Below are 18,537 nucleotides of genomic sequence, written 5' to 3'. Positions count from 1 at the left end.
ATTCTACGCTTGCCTAACCTACAGTCATGACCTACTTCTACTTGCGGATTTGTCCAAGGTAACACCGCCTACGACTGCTTCACCTCACCTGTCTGCAGTATATAAGCCACTTCTTCGCGCATGTGCTGTATTCTTATCAATATTGATGGACTGATTACATCGACTCCAGGCTGAGGGACTGATTACCTCAATCTACTTCTGATCTTTACTCTTCTTTGTATTGGACTGATGAAGCCACTGTGTGGCGAAACGTTTCCACAATAAAGATACCAAAGTGTTGCACATGTGTAATTTATCAATTTGTCGGTTATTTGGACCATTTAGGTACAGTATATACCTGACACGAGTGTGTACACGCAATACATGACTGTATATACCCACAGTATAAATGCATGTGTATAGAGTCCACATAACTGTGTACAAAATTAAAAATACTATACATATGTGTACTCACAGAAGGCAGATGCCCCAGTGTCCAGCGCCTTCCTTGGAAGCCACGTCAAAGAGTGAGAGACCCACCAGTGTCACTGTGGGTACCACCGTCAGTGGTGTTATCCACCACAGCAACACTCCCACAGCACCTATGTGAGAGACACATATATCAGTACCAATGTCAGTGGTGTTATCCGCCACAGCAACACTCCCACAGCACCTGGAAGGTTGAGAAGTTACGACACTTCAGAGACCGCCACAGCCATTTAAGCCAACAGTAACAAACCCACGAAGTAATGTACACTTGCCTACTCTGAACGGCGGGTCATCATCTGAGACCCTAGTCAGGAAACACTTATCCTGTTTCCTGTTCCTGACTAACCTAGCGAGCCAACTCACCTGAGAAGCCGATCAACACTTGGAAGAGAGCAGAGACGGTGATGGCGCCTTGCACCTCTCTAATACGTTCCTGCCACACTTCCTCCTTCGCCGCCACGGTCATGTTGGCCAGGGGCAGGGCACTGCAAGGCTCGTAGGTGCTGGTAAGCAACACTACCGTGGGCACTACGTAGGCGAAGTTACCACCCTGGATGATGGGTAGCCTAGGACGACACAAGAGGCAGGTAACAGCAGCCTCTACAAGGGATTCATTAAGGACATCATTAATATTTACATGAAGCCAGAGGACCCGATGATGTAACCGGGTCACGACATTCTGTATCCCGTCTAAGACGTTAGAGTATCGAACCTCGTACGTTATACGCATTCAGACCAGAGAAGGGAAGTAGTAGTCAGTTGCAGTAGGCCTATACAAAAAATTATGAGAATTGGTGAAGGAGTTAAACTTACAAGAAAAAAAACATTCTTAAATCTAGCAACATTTTGGTGTATGTGTCAACTCTTTACGATAATTCTTAATTGAGTTATCACAATTATAATAAATGAGATGATGACATCATTAGTTACGGTAGGCCTATAAGTAAAAATCTAATGTTTATTATTGTAACTTTTTTATTTATGAACCGATCATTATGATTTTTCCAACAGATATTCTAGGGTTATTGCTTTCCAAACCCAGGTTAAAATATTGACAATAATTCCCTCCAATACCATGGGCGTAAAATGTAAAAACTGAAAAAAATAGTTTAAACATAACTCTGATTTTTGTGGGGACTACAAAAGACTTAAATAATTTTAGATCATGGAAAAACCCACTTGACATTACTTTATCATGTGTTAGTAACCAAAATAACTTTGCCATTGTCAACATTTCAGGATGACGACATACTTGTTGCAATTTAATTTTTTTTTTTAATTTTTGTTTCTTTATTTATTGCACAATCTTCATGAAACTTTTCCCGCATACACTTCCGTACTCCTAGAGTCTATGTTAGAAATTTGGACGAAATTGTACTCAGACCTGAGGAGGTTCGGACTTTGGAACACAGTACGCAAGTCAAGCCAGACTGTTTACCCTCAAGTTCACAGGTTTGAGTCTCCTCTGGCCCGAGTTTCATGTTTGTAAACATTGTAAACAGTTTAAGACATTGTATACATCACATTCTAGGACCAGCTTGGCGTATGCAGCGCCAACATGGCGCCCTCAGCTGATCACGAATATCAGAAAACTAAAACACAGTTTAAATGGTTTGGAACGAGACTGATAATGGAACTGAGGGATGGATTACAAGGAGAGACATAACGTTGTTAAATTTGAGAAGTGTGGATGTTAACTGAGAAGTGTGGACGTTAACTGAGAGGTGTGGATGTTAACTGAGAAGTTTGGATGTTAATTGAGAAGTGTGGATGTTAACTGAGAAGTGTGGATGTTACCTGACACCGACGGTTGACTGTAGTAAGGTAATCACTCCAGACATAAAGATGATGGTGGACACAAGTGCTCCTCGGGCGGGATTATCTTCCTCCAGACACAGGAAGGTTGCCAAGATGATGGGTTTAGAGATAGTCCCTCCTATCATGGCCAGGTAGTGCTGTAACAAACCATCAGTCAGGATTATTGTGTTGTAACAGCCCACCAGCCAGGATTATTGTGTTGTAACAGCCCACCAGCCAGGATTATTGTGTTGTAACAGCCCACCAGCCAGGATTATTGTGTTGTAACAGCCCACTAGCCAGGATTATTGTGTTGTAACCCACCACAACACTAGTTCTTGGCTATAATAATAATAATAATACTAATAATAATATTATTATTAATAATAATAATAATAGTAATGGACGGGGACTGAAACCGTGGTTGTTGCAATTAAGTCCTTTCTAAAGTTTTCTCTAGTACGTTTAAAGATATATTTTTTTCATTTATATTAATGCAAAAATTAATAATTTTGTACCAAAAGAACCTCAGAAAACTTACCTAACCTTATTATAACAGGCGCAATTTAATTTAATCTAATCCAAATAAATATATTTCAGATAAGTTTACAATAATTTAATAATAAACAAACACAATGAAGTACATTTTTTTCGTTTGGTTCAGAATGATTTTCACGAAATTATTGTATAGACAAATTTTCGCTTGCCTTATTCGGCAAGAGCGTTGCTATTTAAGTGAAAATCTCAAGTCTGACCTATTCGGCACGACGTATATAATATGGTATCAAACATGAGGAACAGAAATAAGAGAGAATGATTTAAGAGCAGATGTCTGAATGTCTCAACACACACACTGGTACCAGGGTGGTACTCACTTGGAAGGCCATACACTACACTGATACCAGGGAGGTACTCACCTGGAAAGCCATACACTACACTGGTACTAAGGAGGTACTCACCTGGAAAGCCATACACTACACTGGTACTAAGGAGGTACTCACCTGGAAAGCCATACACTACACTGGTACTAAGGAGGTACTCACCTGGAAGCCATACACCACACACTGGTACCAGGGAGGTACTCACCTGGAAGCCATACACCACACACTGGTACCAGGAGGTACTCACCTGGAAGCCATACACCACACACTGGTACCAGGGAGGTACTCACCTGGAAGCCATACACCACACACTGGTACCAGGGAGGTACTCACCCGAAAGCCATACACTACAAATGGTACCAGGGAGGTACTCACCTGGAAGCCATACACTATACACACTGGTACCAGGGAGGTACTCACCTGGAAGCCATACACCACAAACTGGTACCAGAGAGGTACTCACCTGGAAGCCATACACTACACACTGGTACCAGGGAGGTACTCACCTGGAAGCCATACACTATACACACTAGTACCAGGGAGGTACTCACCTGGAAGCCATACACCACACACTGGTACTAGGGAGGTACTCACCTGGAAGCCATACACCACACACTGGTACCAGGAAGAGACTCACCTGGAAGCCATACACTATACACTGGTACCAGGGAGGGATTTACATGGAAGCCATACACCACACACTGGTACCAGAAAGGTACTCACCTGGAAGCCATACACCACACACAGGTACCAAGAGGGTACTCACCTGGAAGTCATACACCACACACAGGTACCAGGGAGGTACTCACCTGGAAGCCATACACCACACACTGGTACCAGGGAGGTACTCACCTGGAAGCCATACACCACACACAGGTACCAGGGAGGTACTCACCTGGAAGCCATACACCACACACTGGTACCAGGAAGGTACTCACCTGGAAGCCATACACCACACACTGGTACCAGGGAGGTACTCACCTGAAAGCCATACACTACAAATGGTACCAGGGAGGTACTCACCTGGAAGCCATACACTATACACACTGGTACCAGGGAGGTACTCACCTGGAAGCCATACACCACACTCTGATACCAGGGAGGTACTCACCTGGAAGCCATACACCACACACAGGTACCAGGGAGGTACTCACCTGGAAGCCATACACCACACACTGGTACCAGGGAGGTACTCACGTGGAAGCCATACACCACACACAGGTACCATGAAGGTACTCACCTGGAAGCCATACACCACACACAGGTACCATGACGGTACTCACCTGGAAGCCATACACCACACGCAGGTACCAGGGAGGTACTCACCTGGAAGCCATACACCACACACAGGTACCATGAAGGTACTCACCTGGAAGCCATACACCACACACAGGTACCAGGGAGGTACTCACCTGGAAGCCATACACCACACACAGGTACCAGGGAGGTACTCACCTGGAAGCCATACACCACACACAGGTACCATGAAGGTACTCACCTGAAAGCCATACACCACACGCAGGTACCATGAAGGTACTCACCTGGAAGCCATACACCACACACAGGTACCAGGGAGGTACTCACCTGGAAGCCATACACCACACACAGGTACCATGAAGGTACTCACCTGGAAGCCATACACCATACACTGGTACCAGGGAGGTACATCTTCTATAGAGTATATAAGGTCATTAGCGACGCCTGAAGGTCGTAGAAGAGTCTCATCTTGCTGCTTCACCAGTGTCGCCGGCGGCCCTAACATCTCACAGTTCTCATCTTCCATTATTAACTGATGAGAAAGAGAGAAAGAGAAGGAATTAAAAAAAATATGAGGATCTTTTCATAGATGATGACAAATATTTCTTGAGAAGACTGCTGCAGATGCGAAAACTTCGAAATATACATTTACCAGTTCATAAAAATTAGAATGAAATAACCGTGAACTGGAGTCATGAAGTTGGGCACCTGTGTCGGAATCTGATTTTTCTCACTGTAGGTGAAGAGATTGGTAGGTCTGTCTTTCCTCCCTTTTCTGTTGATGCAGAAGGCAAATCAAACTGTCCGCTCTGGGAAAATTTCTTAGTGATTTGATGACCGAGAAAGGCAGTGAGTCGATGCATCTTGCTGGCACGGCTCGGTAAACATTATCAAATGATGGTAAAATTATTCCAGGTGTTTATGGTGGGTGTAGCAACTAGAATAGTGGAGTATTTATTTACACTCTCCTGGTCTGCGAGTCTCCCAGCTGCGTGCGGACGGCTGATCTTATGATAATAATAGTAGTAATAATAATAATCTTTATTTCTACAAGTACATGATACTACTTATACAGACCTAGCTGACATCAGTGACTTACTGTATAGAAAGCCCCTGGTTATGCAGAGCATTTCGGGCAACTTAAGTTAATTTTGTCCCCCCAGGATTCGACCCACACCATTCAGTTAGCACCCGGGTGCCTACAGGGACAGTAGATGTCTTAAAGTAGCACCCAATGTTTCCATTCGTACCGGGGATCGAACCACGGACCTCAGTGAGCTGAGTGCGCTACCAAGTGAGCTACGGGACATGTGGAAAGGTCCTGTTGCTTTGATTGGATTTAAAATAATGTGTGTTGGGTTTTACTGGGGTGTGTTCAGATGCTCGAGGGGGCTGTGGATCCTTACTTTCCACGGGAAGACATTTTGAACCAGACAGCCACCAAATCTGTGGAGACACCATTACTGTTAAGGCAACGAAACAGTACGAGGATCGACATTTGCTTCTAACATTTGCTGCTGTGCTGTTCCTTTGGCTGCTAGCCAGAGGAACGACATCTATCCAATCAGCATCCATCTAATCAGCATCCATCCAACCAGCATCCATTCAGCAAGCATTCATTCAACTAACATCCTCCCAACTAGGGGTGTGTGGACGCGGTTTGACATGTTGGGTGCAGCAAGAGTGTGGAAGGAGTTCAAGATGATGAAAACCTCTAGGGTTAAAAAGAAAATCACCGAACAGGTAGGGTTTGAACTCACGGCGATGAGTCCTCTGCCCTATAGGGGGCACAAGGGATTTTTTTTTTATTTACTAAAATTGGATATATCAGCATGTGTTGCTATTGTATTCTGTATGATAGTAACTCTCCAGGTAAACACAGTGGGGACAAACGCTACCTATGCTACTTCGTCACAGTCCATCACGCAGGTTGGGGCTCGTACAAGGTGTTGAAATCTATCAGACTGGGGGACTTCAGCGGGCAATAACGATTATTGTCAAGTATGCCATTAAAGCTAATCGGTTTTCCAAGGACAGGACGGAGAGACTGAATAGTCATTGTACATCCTGCATCAGGAGTTAGAATATTAACATTGTTCACTCTGTCTTGCTTATGATAAGCCCAGTATTATTTGCTTCCCGTGAAAACTGCGAGAGGTGAAGTTATGTGGGGTTCCCCATGGTTGTATTCTGGATCCCTGTATCTCCCTGATACACCCCGTCAACTAACTACATAAAAACCACCTGGTGGTTCACACTTACACTCACCTGGGGGTTACCTGGAGGTTATTCCGGGGATCAACGCCCCCGCGGCCCGGTCCATGACCAGGCCTCCCGATGGATCAGGGCCTGATCAACTAGGCTGTTACTGCTGGCCGCATGCAGTCCAACGTACGAGCCACAGCCCGGCTGATCCGGCACTGACTTTAGGTATCTGTCCAGCTCTCTCTTGAAGGCAGCCAGGGGTTTATTGGCAATTCCCCGAATGCTTGATGGGAGGCTGTTGAACAGTCTTGGGCCCCGGACACTTACGGTGTTTCCCTTAGTGTACCAATGGCGCCCCTACTTTTAATTGGGGGCATTTTGCATCGCCTGCCCAGTCTTTTACTTTCGTAGGGAGTAATTTCTGTGTGTAGATTTGGGACCATTCCTTCCAGGATTTTCCAAGTGTAGATTATGATATATCTCTCCCTCCTGCGTTCCAACGAGTACAAGTCAAGTGCTTGCAAGCGTTCCCAGTATTTAAGGTGCTTGACAGAACTTGTACGTGCAGTAAAGGATCTCTGTACACTCTCTAGATCTGCGATTTCACCTGCTTTGAATGGAGATGTTAATGTACAGCAGTATTCCAGCCTAGAGAGAACAAGTGATTTGAAAAGGATCATCATTGGCTTGGCATCTCTCGTTTGGAACGTTCTCATTATACATCCTATCATTTTCTTTGCACGTGCGATCGTGGCACTGTTGTGATCCTTGAAAGTGAGATCCTCAGACATTACTACTTCCAGGTCCCTTACATTATTTTTCCGCTCTATTGTATGGCCAGAGTCTGTAGTATACTCTGTTCTAGTTATTATCTCCTCCAGTTTTCCATAACAGAGTAGTTGGAATTTGTTCTCATTGAACATCATATTGTTTACCGTTGCCCACTGGAAAACTTTGTTTATATCTTCTTGGAGGTTAACCAAGTCCTAAGCAGATGACAGCCTCATGCAGATCCTAGCATCATCCGCAAAGGATGATACGGTGCTGTGATGTATATCTCTGCCTATGTATGATATGAGGATGAGGAATAAGATGGGAGCGAGTACTGTGCCTTGTGGAACAGAGCTCTTCACTATGGCAGCCTCCGATTTAACTCTGTTGACCACTACTTTTGTGTTCGATTTGTTAGGAGGTTATAGATCCATCTCCCCACTTTCCCAGTTATTCCTTTAGCACGTATTTTATGGGCTATTACGCCATGATCGCATTTGTCAAAGGCTTTTGCAAAGTCTGTGTATATTACATCTGCATTCTGATTTTCTTCCAGTGCATCCAAGGCCATATCATAGTGATCCAGTAGTTGTGAGAGGCAGGAGCGACCTGCCCTGAACCCATGTTGCCCTGGATTGTGCAGATTTTGGGAATCCAGGTGATTTGTAATCCTGCTTCTTAGCACTCTTTCAAAGATTTTTATGATGTGGGACGTCAGAGCTATTGGTCTATAGTTCTTAGCTAATGCTTTGCTACCGCCTTTATGGAGTGGGGCTATATCCGTTGTTTTAAGCGACTGTGGAATTTCACCCATGTCCAAGCTCCTCCTCCATAGTGTACTTAGGGCACGCGAGAGGGGTTTCTTGCAGTTCTTAATGAAAACAGAGTTCCACGAGCCTGGGCCCGGGGCTGAGTGCATGGGCATGTTGTCAATGGCTTTTTCGAAATCTATCGGAGTTAGGGTAATGTCGGAAATCTGGCATACATTTATGGAGTTTTGAGGCTCATTCATGAAGAAACCATTTGGGTCGTCGATCCTCAGACTGATTAGTGGTTCACTAAACACAGAGTCGTACTGGGATTTCAATATTTCACTCATTTCCTTGTTGTCATCTGTGTAAGTCCCATCCTGTCTGAGTAAGGGCCCGATACTAGATGTGGTATTTGCCTTGTTTTTGGCATATGAAAAGAAATATTTTGAATTTCTTTCAATTTCGCTAATAGCTTTAAGCTCCTGTCTCTCCTGGTTCCTGTAAGAGTCATTTAACTTAAGTTCGATAGTTTCCACTTCCCTGGTCAGCGCCTCCTTTCGTGTATCAGATATTCTAGCCCTCCTGAGGAGCTCAGTGACTCTTCGTCGTCTTCTGTAAAGGGAGCATCTTTCTCTCTCCAGTTTACTCCTGCTCTTCTTCTTTCTTAGGGGAATATGCCTAGAACATGCTTCAGCTGCCAGGAAGTTGATCCTTTCAAGGCACTGGTTTGGATCCATGTCATTTAAGATATCTTCCCAACATGTTTCGTTTAGGACATGGTTTACCTGGTCCTAGTTGATGTTCTTGTTGTTGAAGTTCTATTTTGTGAAGAAACCTTCACAGGTACATGCATTCTGCTGATCAGGACCCCTATGCATGTACGTCTGGACTTCGATTAGGTTGTGATCGGAATTAGTTCTTTTTGATATTCTTATGTCTCCTATCAGGTCCTCATTATTTGTGAAGATAAGGTCAAGTGTGTTTTCTAGTCTTGTTGGCTCCACTATCTGCTGACTATAAGCACAGAAATACGTATCTTAATCTTAAAATAATGATTCCTAACTAGTCACAAGTTTGCCTGTGATACTCCAATATAGAAACTATGGACTGTGCCAAAACTAAAGCATTCACATTGCTAGACTCACAAACTAGTATTTAGTCACTTAGTATTTAGTCAACTTACTCCACAATTTGTAATAATTTAGGGTTAAGTCTTAATCTAAGTTTGCCCGAAATGCCTAGCCTTGCTAGGTGTTCTAGTGGCCCCCTCTGTAATTAGTATTTTATTACATGTAAACCACACAATAACCAAAATCTGTAAACCCCGCATTGTAGTCCTTATAGAGAATAAACTTTGATTTGATTTGATTTGATCAGTGTCAAGTATAAGTTTCTGTTGCATGCAGAAGACAGTGCTCTGTTAGTGTCAGGTAAAGACCCACAAGGTAATGTATTATCACTAGAACTAGTGCCTTGCAGCAAATAATTAGTAGTTAGTTTAATATGTTTATTATGCACCCCATACCCATCCTGTGGGCGGTAGTCAAAAGATTACAGAGGTACATAATGGGTCCAGTGACTGGACCCCAAAGTTTTAATAGCTGAGGAAGTTACAAATGTAATGAACTAGATCTGGTCACAATCGTGACCAAGTACAAAGGTAATGAGTTCCAGGTAGAGCTGGTCACACTCATGACTAATTACAAAGGTACTGAACTAGATTTGGTTACAATAATGAGAATTGACAAAGGTAATGAGCTCCAGGTACAGCTGGTCACAATCGTGAACATATGATTACAATCATGAACAATTTTCAGAGTAATGATCAGTTAACAAACATTGTAGGGAATTCATCCTTTGCCAACAGACGTTGCTAGGTGCCTGTCCCTCCTCGGCAGGACAGCCAGACAACCATTGCAAAGAGCAGCATGTTACCCCGGGATCTGTTTGCAGGAGAGGCCAGCGACTCCGCTAGCAGCCCATGGGAGAGGCATCCTGGGGACGTGTCAACATCCTGGTGGACACCAAGTTAAGATAAGATTTCGTTCGGATTTTTAACCCCGGAGGGTTAGTCACCCAGGATAACCCAAGAAAGTCAGTGCGTCATCGAGGACTGTCTAACTTATTTCCATTGGGGTCCTTAATCTTGTCCCCCAGGATGCGACCCACACCAGTCGACTAACACCCAGGTACCTATTTGCTGCTAGGTGAACAGGACAACAGGTGTAAGGAAACGTGTCGAAATGTTTCCACCCGCCGGGAATCGAACCCGGGCCCTCCGTGTGTGAAGCGGGAGCTTTAGCCACCAGGCCCTCTGTAAAGGTTTGAAGGCACGGCAACTGTCACCTATGTCTGCCTGGAGGGGCTGTTGATTGATGCCACCTGGAGCCCTCTGGGTGCCCAGACACCCACCGTGTGCACGGGATGTTGAAGATTGAGGAACTGAGTGCACACTGCCTGTGGCACACCCGACAGCTGCGTTGCGGTCGAACCCCATGGCGCTGTCCCTGCAGTGCCATCGCTGACGTGGTGGTGGCGCTAGGAATTGGGTGGGTGAGTCGGGTGGAGCTGAATGGTTGAGGCGCGAGTTAGTTTACCACGCACCCCACACCCATCCCGTGGGCGGCAGTTAAAAGATTACAGAGGGCCATTGTTTACTACACACGGGGCAAGGCCCGGAGAAAGGGGGTGAGGGGCACTTCCCTACACACTGTTTACTACACACCGGGCAAGGCCCGGGGAGGGGGGGGTGAGGGGCACTTCCCTACACACTGATTGTGCACTGTTGTTCACACTGTCCTGCCTACAACAAACACAACATGCATTCGTTTCCCGGCCTGTGGCTCGTTCGTTGGATTGCGTGCAGCCAGCAGTAACAGCCTGGTTGATCAGGCTCTGATCCACCAGGAGGCCTGGTCACAGACCGGGCCGCGGGGGCGTTGACCCCCGGAACTCTCTCCAGGTAAACTCCAGGTATGCACGTCATGAAAGATATTGGCATGTGACTCTCTAAAACCAACAATGCTTGCTTCATCCCCACCCACACACTCATCACCAGGCCCGGTGGCCTGGTGGCTAAAGCTCCCGCTTCACACACAGAGGGCCCGGGTTCGATTCCCGGCGGGTGGAAACATTCCGACACGTTTCCTTACACCTGTTCACCTAGCAGCAAATAGGTACCTGGGTGTTAGTCGACTGGTGTGGGTCGCATCCTGGGGGACAAGATTAAGGACCCCAATGGAAATAAGTTAGACAGTCCTCGATGACGCACTGACTTTCTTGGGTTATCCTGGGTGGCTAACCCTCCGGGGTTAAAAATCCGAACGAAATCTTATCTTATCCCTCCGGCAGCGTTGGGGGAGGCACTGCCTGGTCCCTACCTGGGCACTCCCACCATACCCAACTCTCACAAACTGCACAACATTTCCACGATTTACGCTGAAACGATGCACTGGGATGTACTATCGCCACACCTCGGGAAAACAGAAGCCATACTCTGTGGCACGAAAAGTAAACTGAAAAGGGAAAATAATTTTAATGTCCAGCGTAATAGGGAACCCATCACTTCAGTATCTTCAGTGAAATATCTGGGAAACCCCTTTGACCCAAGCATGTAAAAATTGACAGTAAACAGTGTAGTAAAGAAAGCAAATGCCAGGCTAAATTTCCTGTTTAGATAGGCACAGTGTCTACCTTCTGAGGCTCGCAGCATCCATATAGATATACATTATTCTTGCTCTTCATGGTACTGCCTTAAAAAAAACCTGATAGACTACAAATCACCCAGAATAAAATGGCAAGATTCATCCTGAACCTGGGACCTGGGACATTAACATCTCCATTCAAAGCAGGTGAAATCGCAGATCTAGAGAGTGTACAGAGATCCTTTACTGCACGTATAAGTTCTGTCAAGCACCTTAACTACTGGGAACGCTTGGAAGCACTTGACTTGTACTCGTTGGAACGCAGGAGGGAGAGATATATCATAATCTACACTTGGAAAATCTTGGAAGGAATGGTCCCAAATCTGCACACAGAAATCACTCCCTACGAAAGTAAAAGACTGGGCAGGCGATGCAAAATGCCCCCAATAAAAAGTAGGGGCGCCATTGGTACACTAAGAGAAAACACCATAAGTGTCCGGGGCCCAAAACTGTTCAACAGCCTCCCATCAAGCATTAGGGGAATTGCCAATAAACCCCTGGCTGCCTTCAAGAGAGAGCTGGACAGATACCTAAAGTCAGTGCCGGATCAGCCGGGCTGTGGCTCGTACGTCGGACTGCGTGCGGCCAGCAGTAACAGCCTAGTTGATCAGGCCCTGATCCATCGGGAGGCCTGGTCATGGACCGGGCCGCGGGGGCGTTGATCCCCGGAATAACCTCCAGGTTACCTCCAGGTAACTGGATATGCTGAATTTTGAAGACAGAGTAAAACAACTGAAGTTACATCACGTTTATAAAATTGCTGACAAACAATGACTATTCAGAATATCTTGCTGCCAAGTTTGTCAAGGCTGAGAACCAATACAAGTATGGTACTAGGGGAAGGGAACACAATTTTGTAGCACCTATAGTAGGTAGACAGGCTTCAAACACCTTTTATTGTACAGCAATAAATGAGTGAAACAGACTGCCTGTCCTAGCATGAACCAGTTCAAGAAGAGAGCTAAACGGTACCTAATGAATGAAGCTACAGAAAGGGAGGAGAGTGATTTCTTACATATTTAACATTCATGTACCTATTATTGTAAGCTGATCCTCTCTTTAATGTTAATGCAAATAACTCAGTTTACCTTGTTCCTATATCTCCTTTTATTGTTAGTTTAATATGTTTATTATGCACCCCATACCCATCCTGTGGGCGGTAGTCAAAAGATTACAAAGGTACATAATGGGTCCAGAGACTGGACCCCTTGATTTTCATACATTCGAGTTACTTACTTGACTCAACTTTAAAGGTTTAAATAATAAGATATTACAAGGACCCCAATGGAAATAAGTCACTTTGTCTGACTTTTCTGGGTTATCCTAGCTAATTTACTTACTTAATAGTATGGTCTGGAACGACATCGTTCTCCAAGCTGAGGGACTGACCACCTCAAATACTTTATCTAGAAGGTTGATGGACTGATTACATCATCTTCATTACTGCACCTACTGCCTCTGTATTTGACTGAAGAAGCCTAATGTGGAGGCTGCTGTAGCTGTGTCTTATTCATCAACTTCTCGGTATTTTATACCATTTTCATCATTAAACAATGATACAAGTTAGAAATATATATATTACTAAAAATCTTACAACATCCAGTGTCCATTATTATTCAACTTTCTACCAGCGTATATCAGAAATATTGCCGGAACATGTGTAGGACTTTCCAAGAGGAAACGTAGAGTGCCAGATCAACCAGACTGTGGTGGATGTGTGGGTCAGAGGACAACGACCCTGGTTGACCAGACAATCAGAAGGCCTGACCCAGACTAGGCTCAAAAAGAGTACGATAACTCTGGAAACTAATCATAAGAGATATCACAGGTATATATATCATACTCCTTGGAATCGGATATCATTTCCCGGTGTCTAATTATTTTGTTTTCCTTCTCATCACCTTGCTGTGTCCATTTTTAATTTCCTTCTTTTATATATCTTCTCAAACTCAACCTTAGCACCTTCTCTCCAGAATCTCCCTTGTCATCGGTAAGAAGCACTTGTGTCAACTTCCGCTTCATATTACCTGGAGGTTATTCCGGGGATCAACGCCCCCGCGGCCCGGTCCATGACCAGGCCTCCCGATGGATCAGGGCCTGATCAACTAGGCTGTTACTGCTGGCCGCACGCAGTCCGACGTACGAGCCACAGCCCGGCTGATCCGGCACTGACTTTAGGTATCTGTCCAGCTCTCTCTTGAAGGCAGCCAGGGGTTTATTGGCAATTCCCCTAATGCTTGATGGGAGGCTGTTGAACAGTTTTGGGCCCCGGACACTTATGGTGTTTTCTCTTAGTGTACCAATGGCGCCCCTACTTTTTATTGGCGGCATTTTGCATCGCCTGCCCAGTCTTTTAACTTATTAACTTCATTATCTTATAGTCCCACCTCCACAGCACCCTAGTGTTCACTTCTTATATAACCCCATCTATAAGTATGTTAAATAACTATTGTGACATTCCAGATCTCTGTCTAAGGTGTGTTTTTACTAGAAAAAGTTCTCCCTCTCTCTCCTATATACCCTGACTGGAGTCTCACTGTCAAAAAAAAACAACTTTTTTTTTTAGTAACCCGCCACCTAGTCCATACATCTGGAATATCTGCCACAAGACTTCTCTAGCCACCCTATCAAATACCTTCTTCTGGATTCATAACTGCAACAAACACTTCCTTAGCTTTATCTAAGTATTACTCACTTATATGCCCCAATATAGATACTTGGTCTACACATCCCTCATATATACATCATTTATTAACGTTAATAAATGTATAAACTACTCACTGGTGATGGGTTGCAGAGTCTGGGTGACTGAGACACTAGTGGACGAGTGACCTGGGGGACACACAGGTGATAGTCACACACTACGTTGACTGCTGCTCGTTCACTGAGCACACTTTGAAGCCCTCCACTGCTTCTTCACATCTCCAGGTTATTACTTGGATGCGTGCGCACACGACCTAAACCGTCGTGTACATGCGTCAAAAATTGATGCTCAGCCTCACGTATATAACTGCCACACCCATCATCATTGAGTCTGCTGCACCAGTATGGAGCCCAGGTAATAACCTACTCAACCCCTTAGCTATCACATGTGGTATATAAATTATATTGGAAAAAAAGGGTTCACAAATGGAAACCATTATTATAATTATTGTTACTTGTGTCAGCTTCCTAAATCACAACCAATGCTGCGCCTTGAAGTCAAGCAGGATGCCTTAGTAGGTAAGTTTATTCAGGTATATACAATTACAATTACAGAGATTGTCATACATAGCAGCATATGTGTAGAGAACCTGGGATAACCCAAAAAAGTCAAAGTGACGTATTTCCAGTACAGCTTTAAGCTGTTTTGATGACTTAGGTACACAACACAATCTTTCACGAATTATTTATGTTGGTGGTTCTGTTTACCAGTCCTCTGGTGCAGCTGGTAGTGCTGCTGTCATACAGAGTGATAACTCTCATAAAGAAATTGGAGCACGCATCAGTAACTGGGCCTCTACTCTTCACACAGAACTGTTTGCCATACTCCTTGTACTCAAATGCTTCCATGTATCTAAGGTTGACACTTTAGTTGTAACTGATTCTCTGTCATCAATAAATGCTCTCAACTTAAGTTGAAATTGCGGCATGCTTGTCTGAGAAGCCAGACACAGGTATGATAGGATTTTGGACAGTGGAGTTGGAGTACACCTTGTGTGGATTCCATCTCACATTGGTCTTCAGAGGCATGATAGAATTGATGAGTTGGTTAGGTTATATGCCTTTAAAGAGGGATTACAATCTTGAGCTGTCACTTAGCAGTTTGAGAACAGTTATACGAAAAGAACTTCAACTGACCTTTATTGACTTAAGGCAGAGGGAGACTGACTCCAGTCAGTCCATTTATCATCATTCTATCATGCAGGAGGAGCCACATGTCTATGGTACATCCAACAAAATAAGCCGACTCTTGACTGTGACTACCGCCCGGCTCTGGCTGGATAAGAAATTTAGATTTTGCCACCGAAGTGGCTGGTTTATTGTGCACCCCATATCCATCCTGTGGCCGGTACCGCAAGAGCATATGGATACACAAATGGCCTAGGAACTAGGCACACGCTCTGGCTGGGATACAAGTATTCTTTCTTAAATACTGGGACCCTTCAAGGGAGGTTCCTTGACGCTGTATAATCCTACGGGTTTAGCTCTTCCCCATGATTATAATAATAATAATATTAATTAAATATTGGGACTACATTCGCTGTTCTTTAGATCTCTGGCAATTGCCCAGTGTCCATTGTCTTTAACAGACCCTAGCTATTGCTTCAACTCTAACTCACAGAATTTGTGATGACACCTTGTTACGTGTCATTGACTATAATGTATTCAGCTGAGTCAAAAGCTTTTTATTACTTATTTCCCTGTTGTGTATATGTTTTCCAGTACTCGTCGGTGTACCCACTAGGCCCTCTGGTTTATTGCCTGTTTCCATTAAGAACACCTCTTTAAAATTCAACACTTCATAGACTCGTGATCTTTACTTCATTCTTGAGTCGAATTACCTGTTGTTTAACTGTCTTTCTATTGATGTGACTGTCAGTTAGTTTTGGTTCTGTCTTGGCTTTTGCTGCTATGTCACTCTCAAAACGTTGCTCAGCCTCACTTTCGAATATGTGTCTAGCTAGTACGTATACTCACCCTTCTGTTTTCAGCTGTCCTTTGCTTTCTATAGTTTCTCCAATATCTTGCGCTCTTCTTTTCTTCCTTACATATTGGGTTAAATCAAGCTTTTTTTTTTTGAGATTTCCCACCCTTATTAATATGAATTTCTCCTCTACCTCCCGATACTTCCCAGCTAATACTCCATCATCTCATTCGGTGACTTTCCCTTCAGCTTCCTTTCCCACTGCGCTACATTTAGGTAGTTTTTCATCCCTTCAAGGTCTGGTGTCTAACACCCTCCACCTCTCTATCGTCAATATTTAGTTCCGCAAGATATACGAAGGTCACTACTGTATGGTCGTAAGAACACAGGGGCCTCTCTTATTTTATTTTACCTACGACATATGTAATGTGGTAAATAATAGATCCAATCTTACTGGGTCACCTTCTCTTTTGTCGTGTCCTTAACATGCTGACATAAAACATATTTTCTAACTACTTTCACTATCTTAGGTCTCCGTGTTTCTGGCGTGTCTTAATTAAGTTTATTCAGGTATACACAAATACAGTTACATAGATTATCATACAAAGTAGCATATGTGTAGAGAACCTAGAATAACCCAAAAAAAGTCAGACTGGCTTATTTTTATTGGGGTCCTTTGATTCCATTGGGGTCTTCACTGTTCCCTTTCTGGTGTTCTTTATTTCCCTTTCCTCCTCGTCTTCTGAAAGTATGTTTCCTTCTTTATGTATTCCATTCTCCACGCCTTCCTTCATTATTGCTGTGTCATCTGCCCGCCCTTTTACCTTTTCCATGACCTCTTTCGTTTTTTTTTTCAGTATCCTCCAGTTTTAGAGCCTTTCATTCATTCAACCATAATATTCCGTTTACGTGCTCCACAGGAGTACAAAACTGTCTCGCACTCAGCAGACGGAGGATCAAGCCTCCACCATGTCTTGCATTGAATGACCCACATGGGTTTAGAGCTTAACGTAAATTTTAGTTTAAACCTGCTCCACAGCTTCATCCGTTACCTTACTACACATACCCTGGCTTTCCTCCTGAAGGAAATTAGATTTTCTTTCTTTCTCTTGTGCCACTACCACTACTCTCCTTATTTGCTTCTACCACCACTATTTCTACTACTACTTCCACTACCAGCATTACCTCTACCACTACTTGTCCACTTCTTTCTTCCTCTGTCCCGTCCTTGTCTCCCTTTTCTATACATATACTGGCTCCCTCACCTTCGTGTGTTAGTGTGACCTGTAAATGGTTCAAGCCTGACTGAAACGTCGGCATAAGCTTCTCTCTAATATGTGTGGGTTATTTGTGTATTGTGTATCTTATCTAGTTAGTTCTTTAGACTATTTATCATATCTAGACAACTCACCTCCTGCACTCCCGTCTGTTCCTCGGGAATGGCTGCTCCTCAGATTTGCTATTTTCTTGCACTCGTGAGTAAGCAGGACTACCTTTGAATAAGAGCCAATAGGCTATGCTACTTGTGTACGTACTCACCTATATGTAGATGCAGGAGTCAAGTCCTAGCTCCTAACCCCGCCTCTCAACTTGCCACTTATCTGCTGCTGAAGCTGTGTATTGTGTGTGTGTGTGACCCCTCATAACACTGAGGCAGAGTGTTAATTCTAACATCTTTTAGCACATGTGTATTATAAATATTTTACAAGTATCTTTTTTTTTCACCGATACCTGCCAATACCGACACTTTAGCACATACCTGGAGAGGGATTTCGGGGGTCAACGCCCCCCCGGCTCGGTCTGAGACCAAGCCTTACAATTTGTTCATTATTTCGAGATATTTGCACCTTTTATCTCTGCAAGTGTGAGCATAATACAGTGTAACAACACTAAATCATCGCTAATGTTGTTAAGACAGCTTAAGATTTGTTAGGATTTTTAACCCCGGAGGGTTAGCCACCCAGGTTAACCCAAGAAAGTCAGTCATTGTGGTCCTTTAGTCTTGTACCGCAGGATGCGACCCACACCAGTTTATTAACACCCAGGTATTTAGTGCTAGACGAACAGGGTCAGCA

At 44.1% G+C, this 18,537-nt stretch overlaps 1 protein-coding gene across 3 annotated transcripts in view; it reads right to left on the bottom strand.

Moving 5' to 3' along the window:
* LOC128694298 (solute carrier family 23 member 1) overlaps window positions 1–17,744 on the bottom strand; it is a 41,785-nt gene extending 24,041 nt beyond the window's left edge. The window contains exons 1-5 of one of the 3 annotated variants that reach the window (XM_070093690.1): window positions 17,728–17,744; window positions 4,774–4,935; window positions 2,266–2,423; window positions 832–1,034; window positions 455–581 (exon numbers count right to left, since the gene is read on the bottom strand). In XM_070093690.1, coding sequence (XP_069949791.1) covers window positions 455–581; window positions 832–1,034; window positions 2,266–2,423; window positions 4,774–4,929 — 644 coding nt within the window. In that variant the 5' untranslated portion in view covers window positions 4,930–4,935; window positions 17,728–17,744. Of the gene's footprint in view, window positions 1–454; window positions 582–831; window positions 1,035–2,265; window positions 2,424–3,308; window positions 3,356–4,773; window positions 4,936–14,616; window positions 14,843–17,727 lie in introns of those variants that run through there. The other 2 variants (XM_070093689.1, XM_070093691.1) reach the window with 2 other exon arrangements.
* Window positions 17,745–18,537: the final 793 nt, after the last annotated feature.

The sequence above is a fragment of the Cherax quadricarinatus genome, chromosome 43 (assembly GCF_038502225.1).
Source record: "Cherax quadricarinatus isolate ZL_2023a chromosome 43, ASM3850222v1, whole genome shotgun sequence".
NCBI lineage: Eukaryota > Metazoa > Arthropoda > Malacostraca > Decapoda > Parastacidae > Cherax > Cherax quadricarinatus.
Note: the sequence above shows the minus strand (reverse complement) of the source record. Positions and strands in the feature narration are given on the sequence as shown.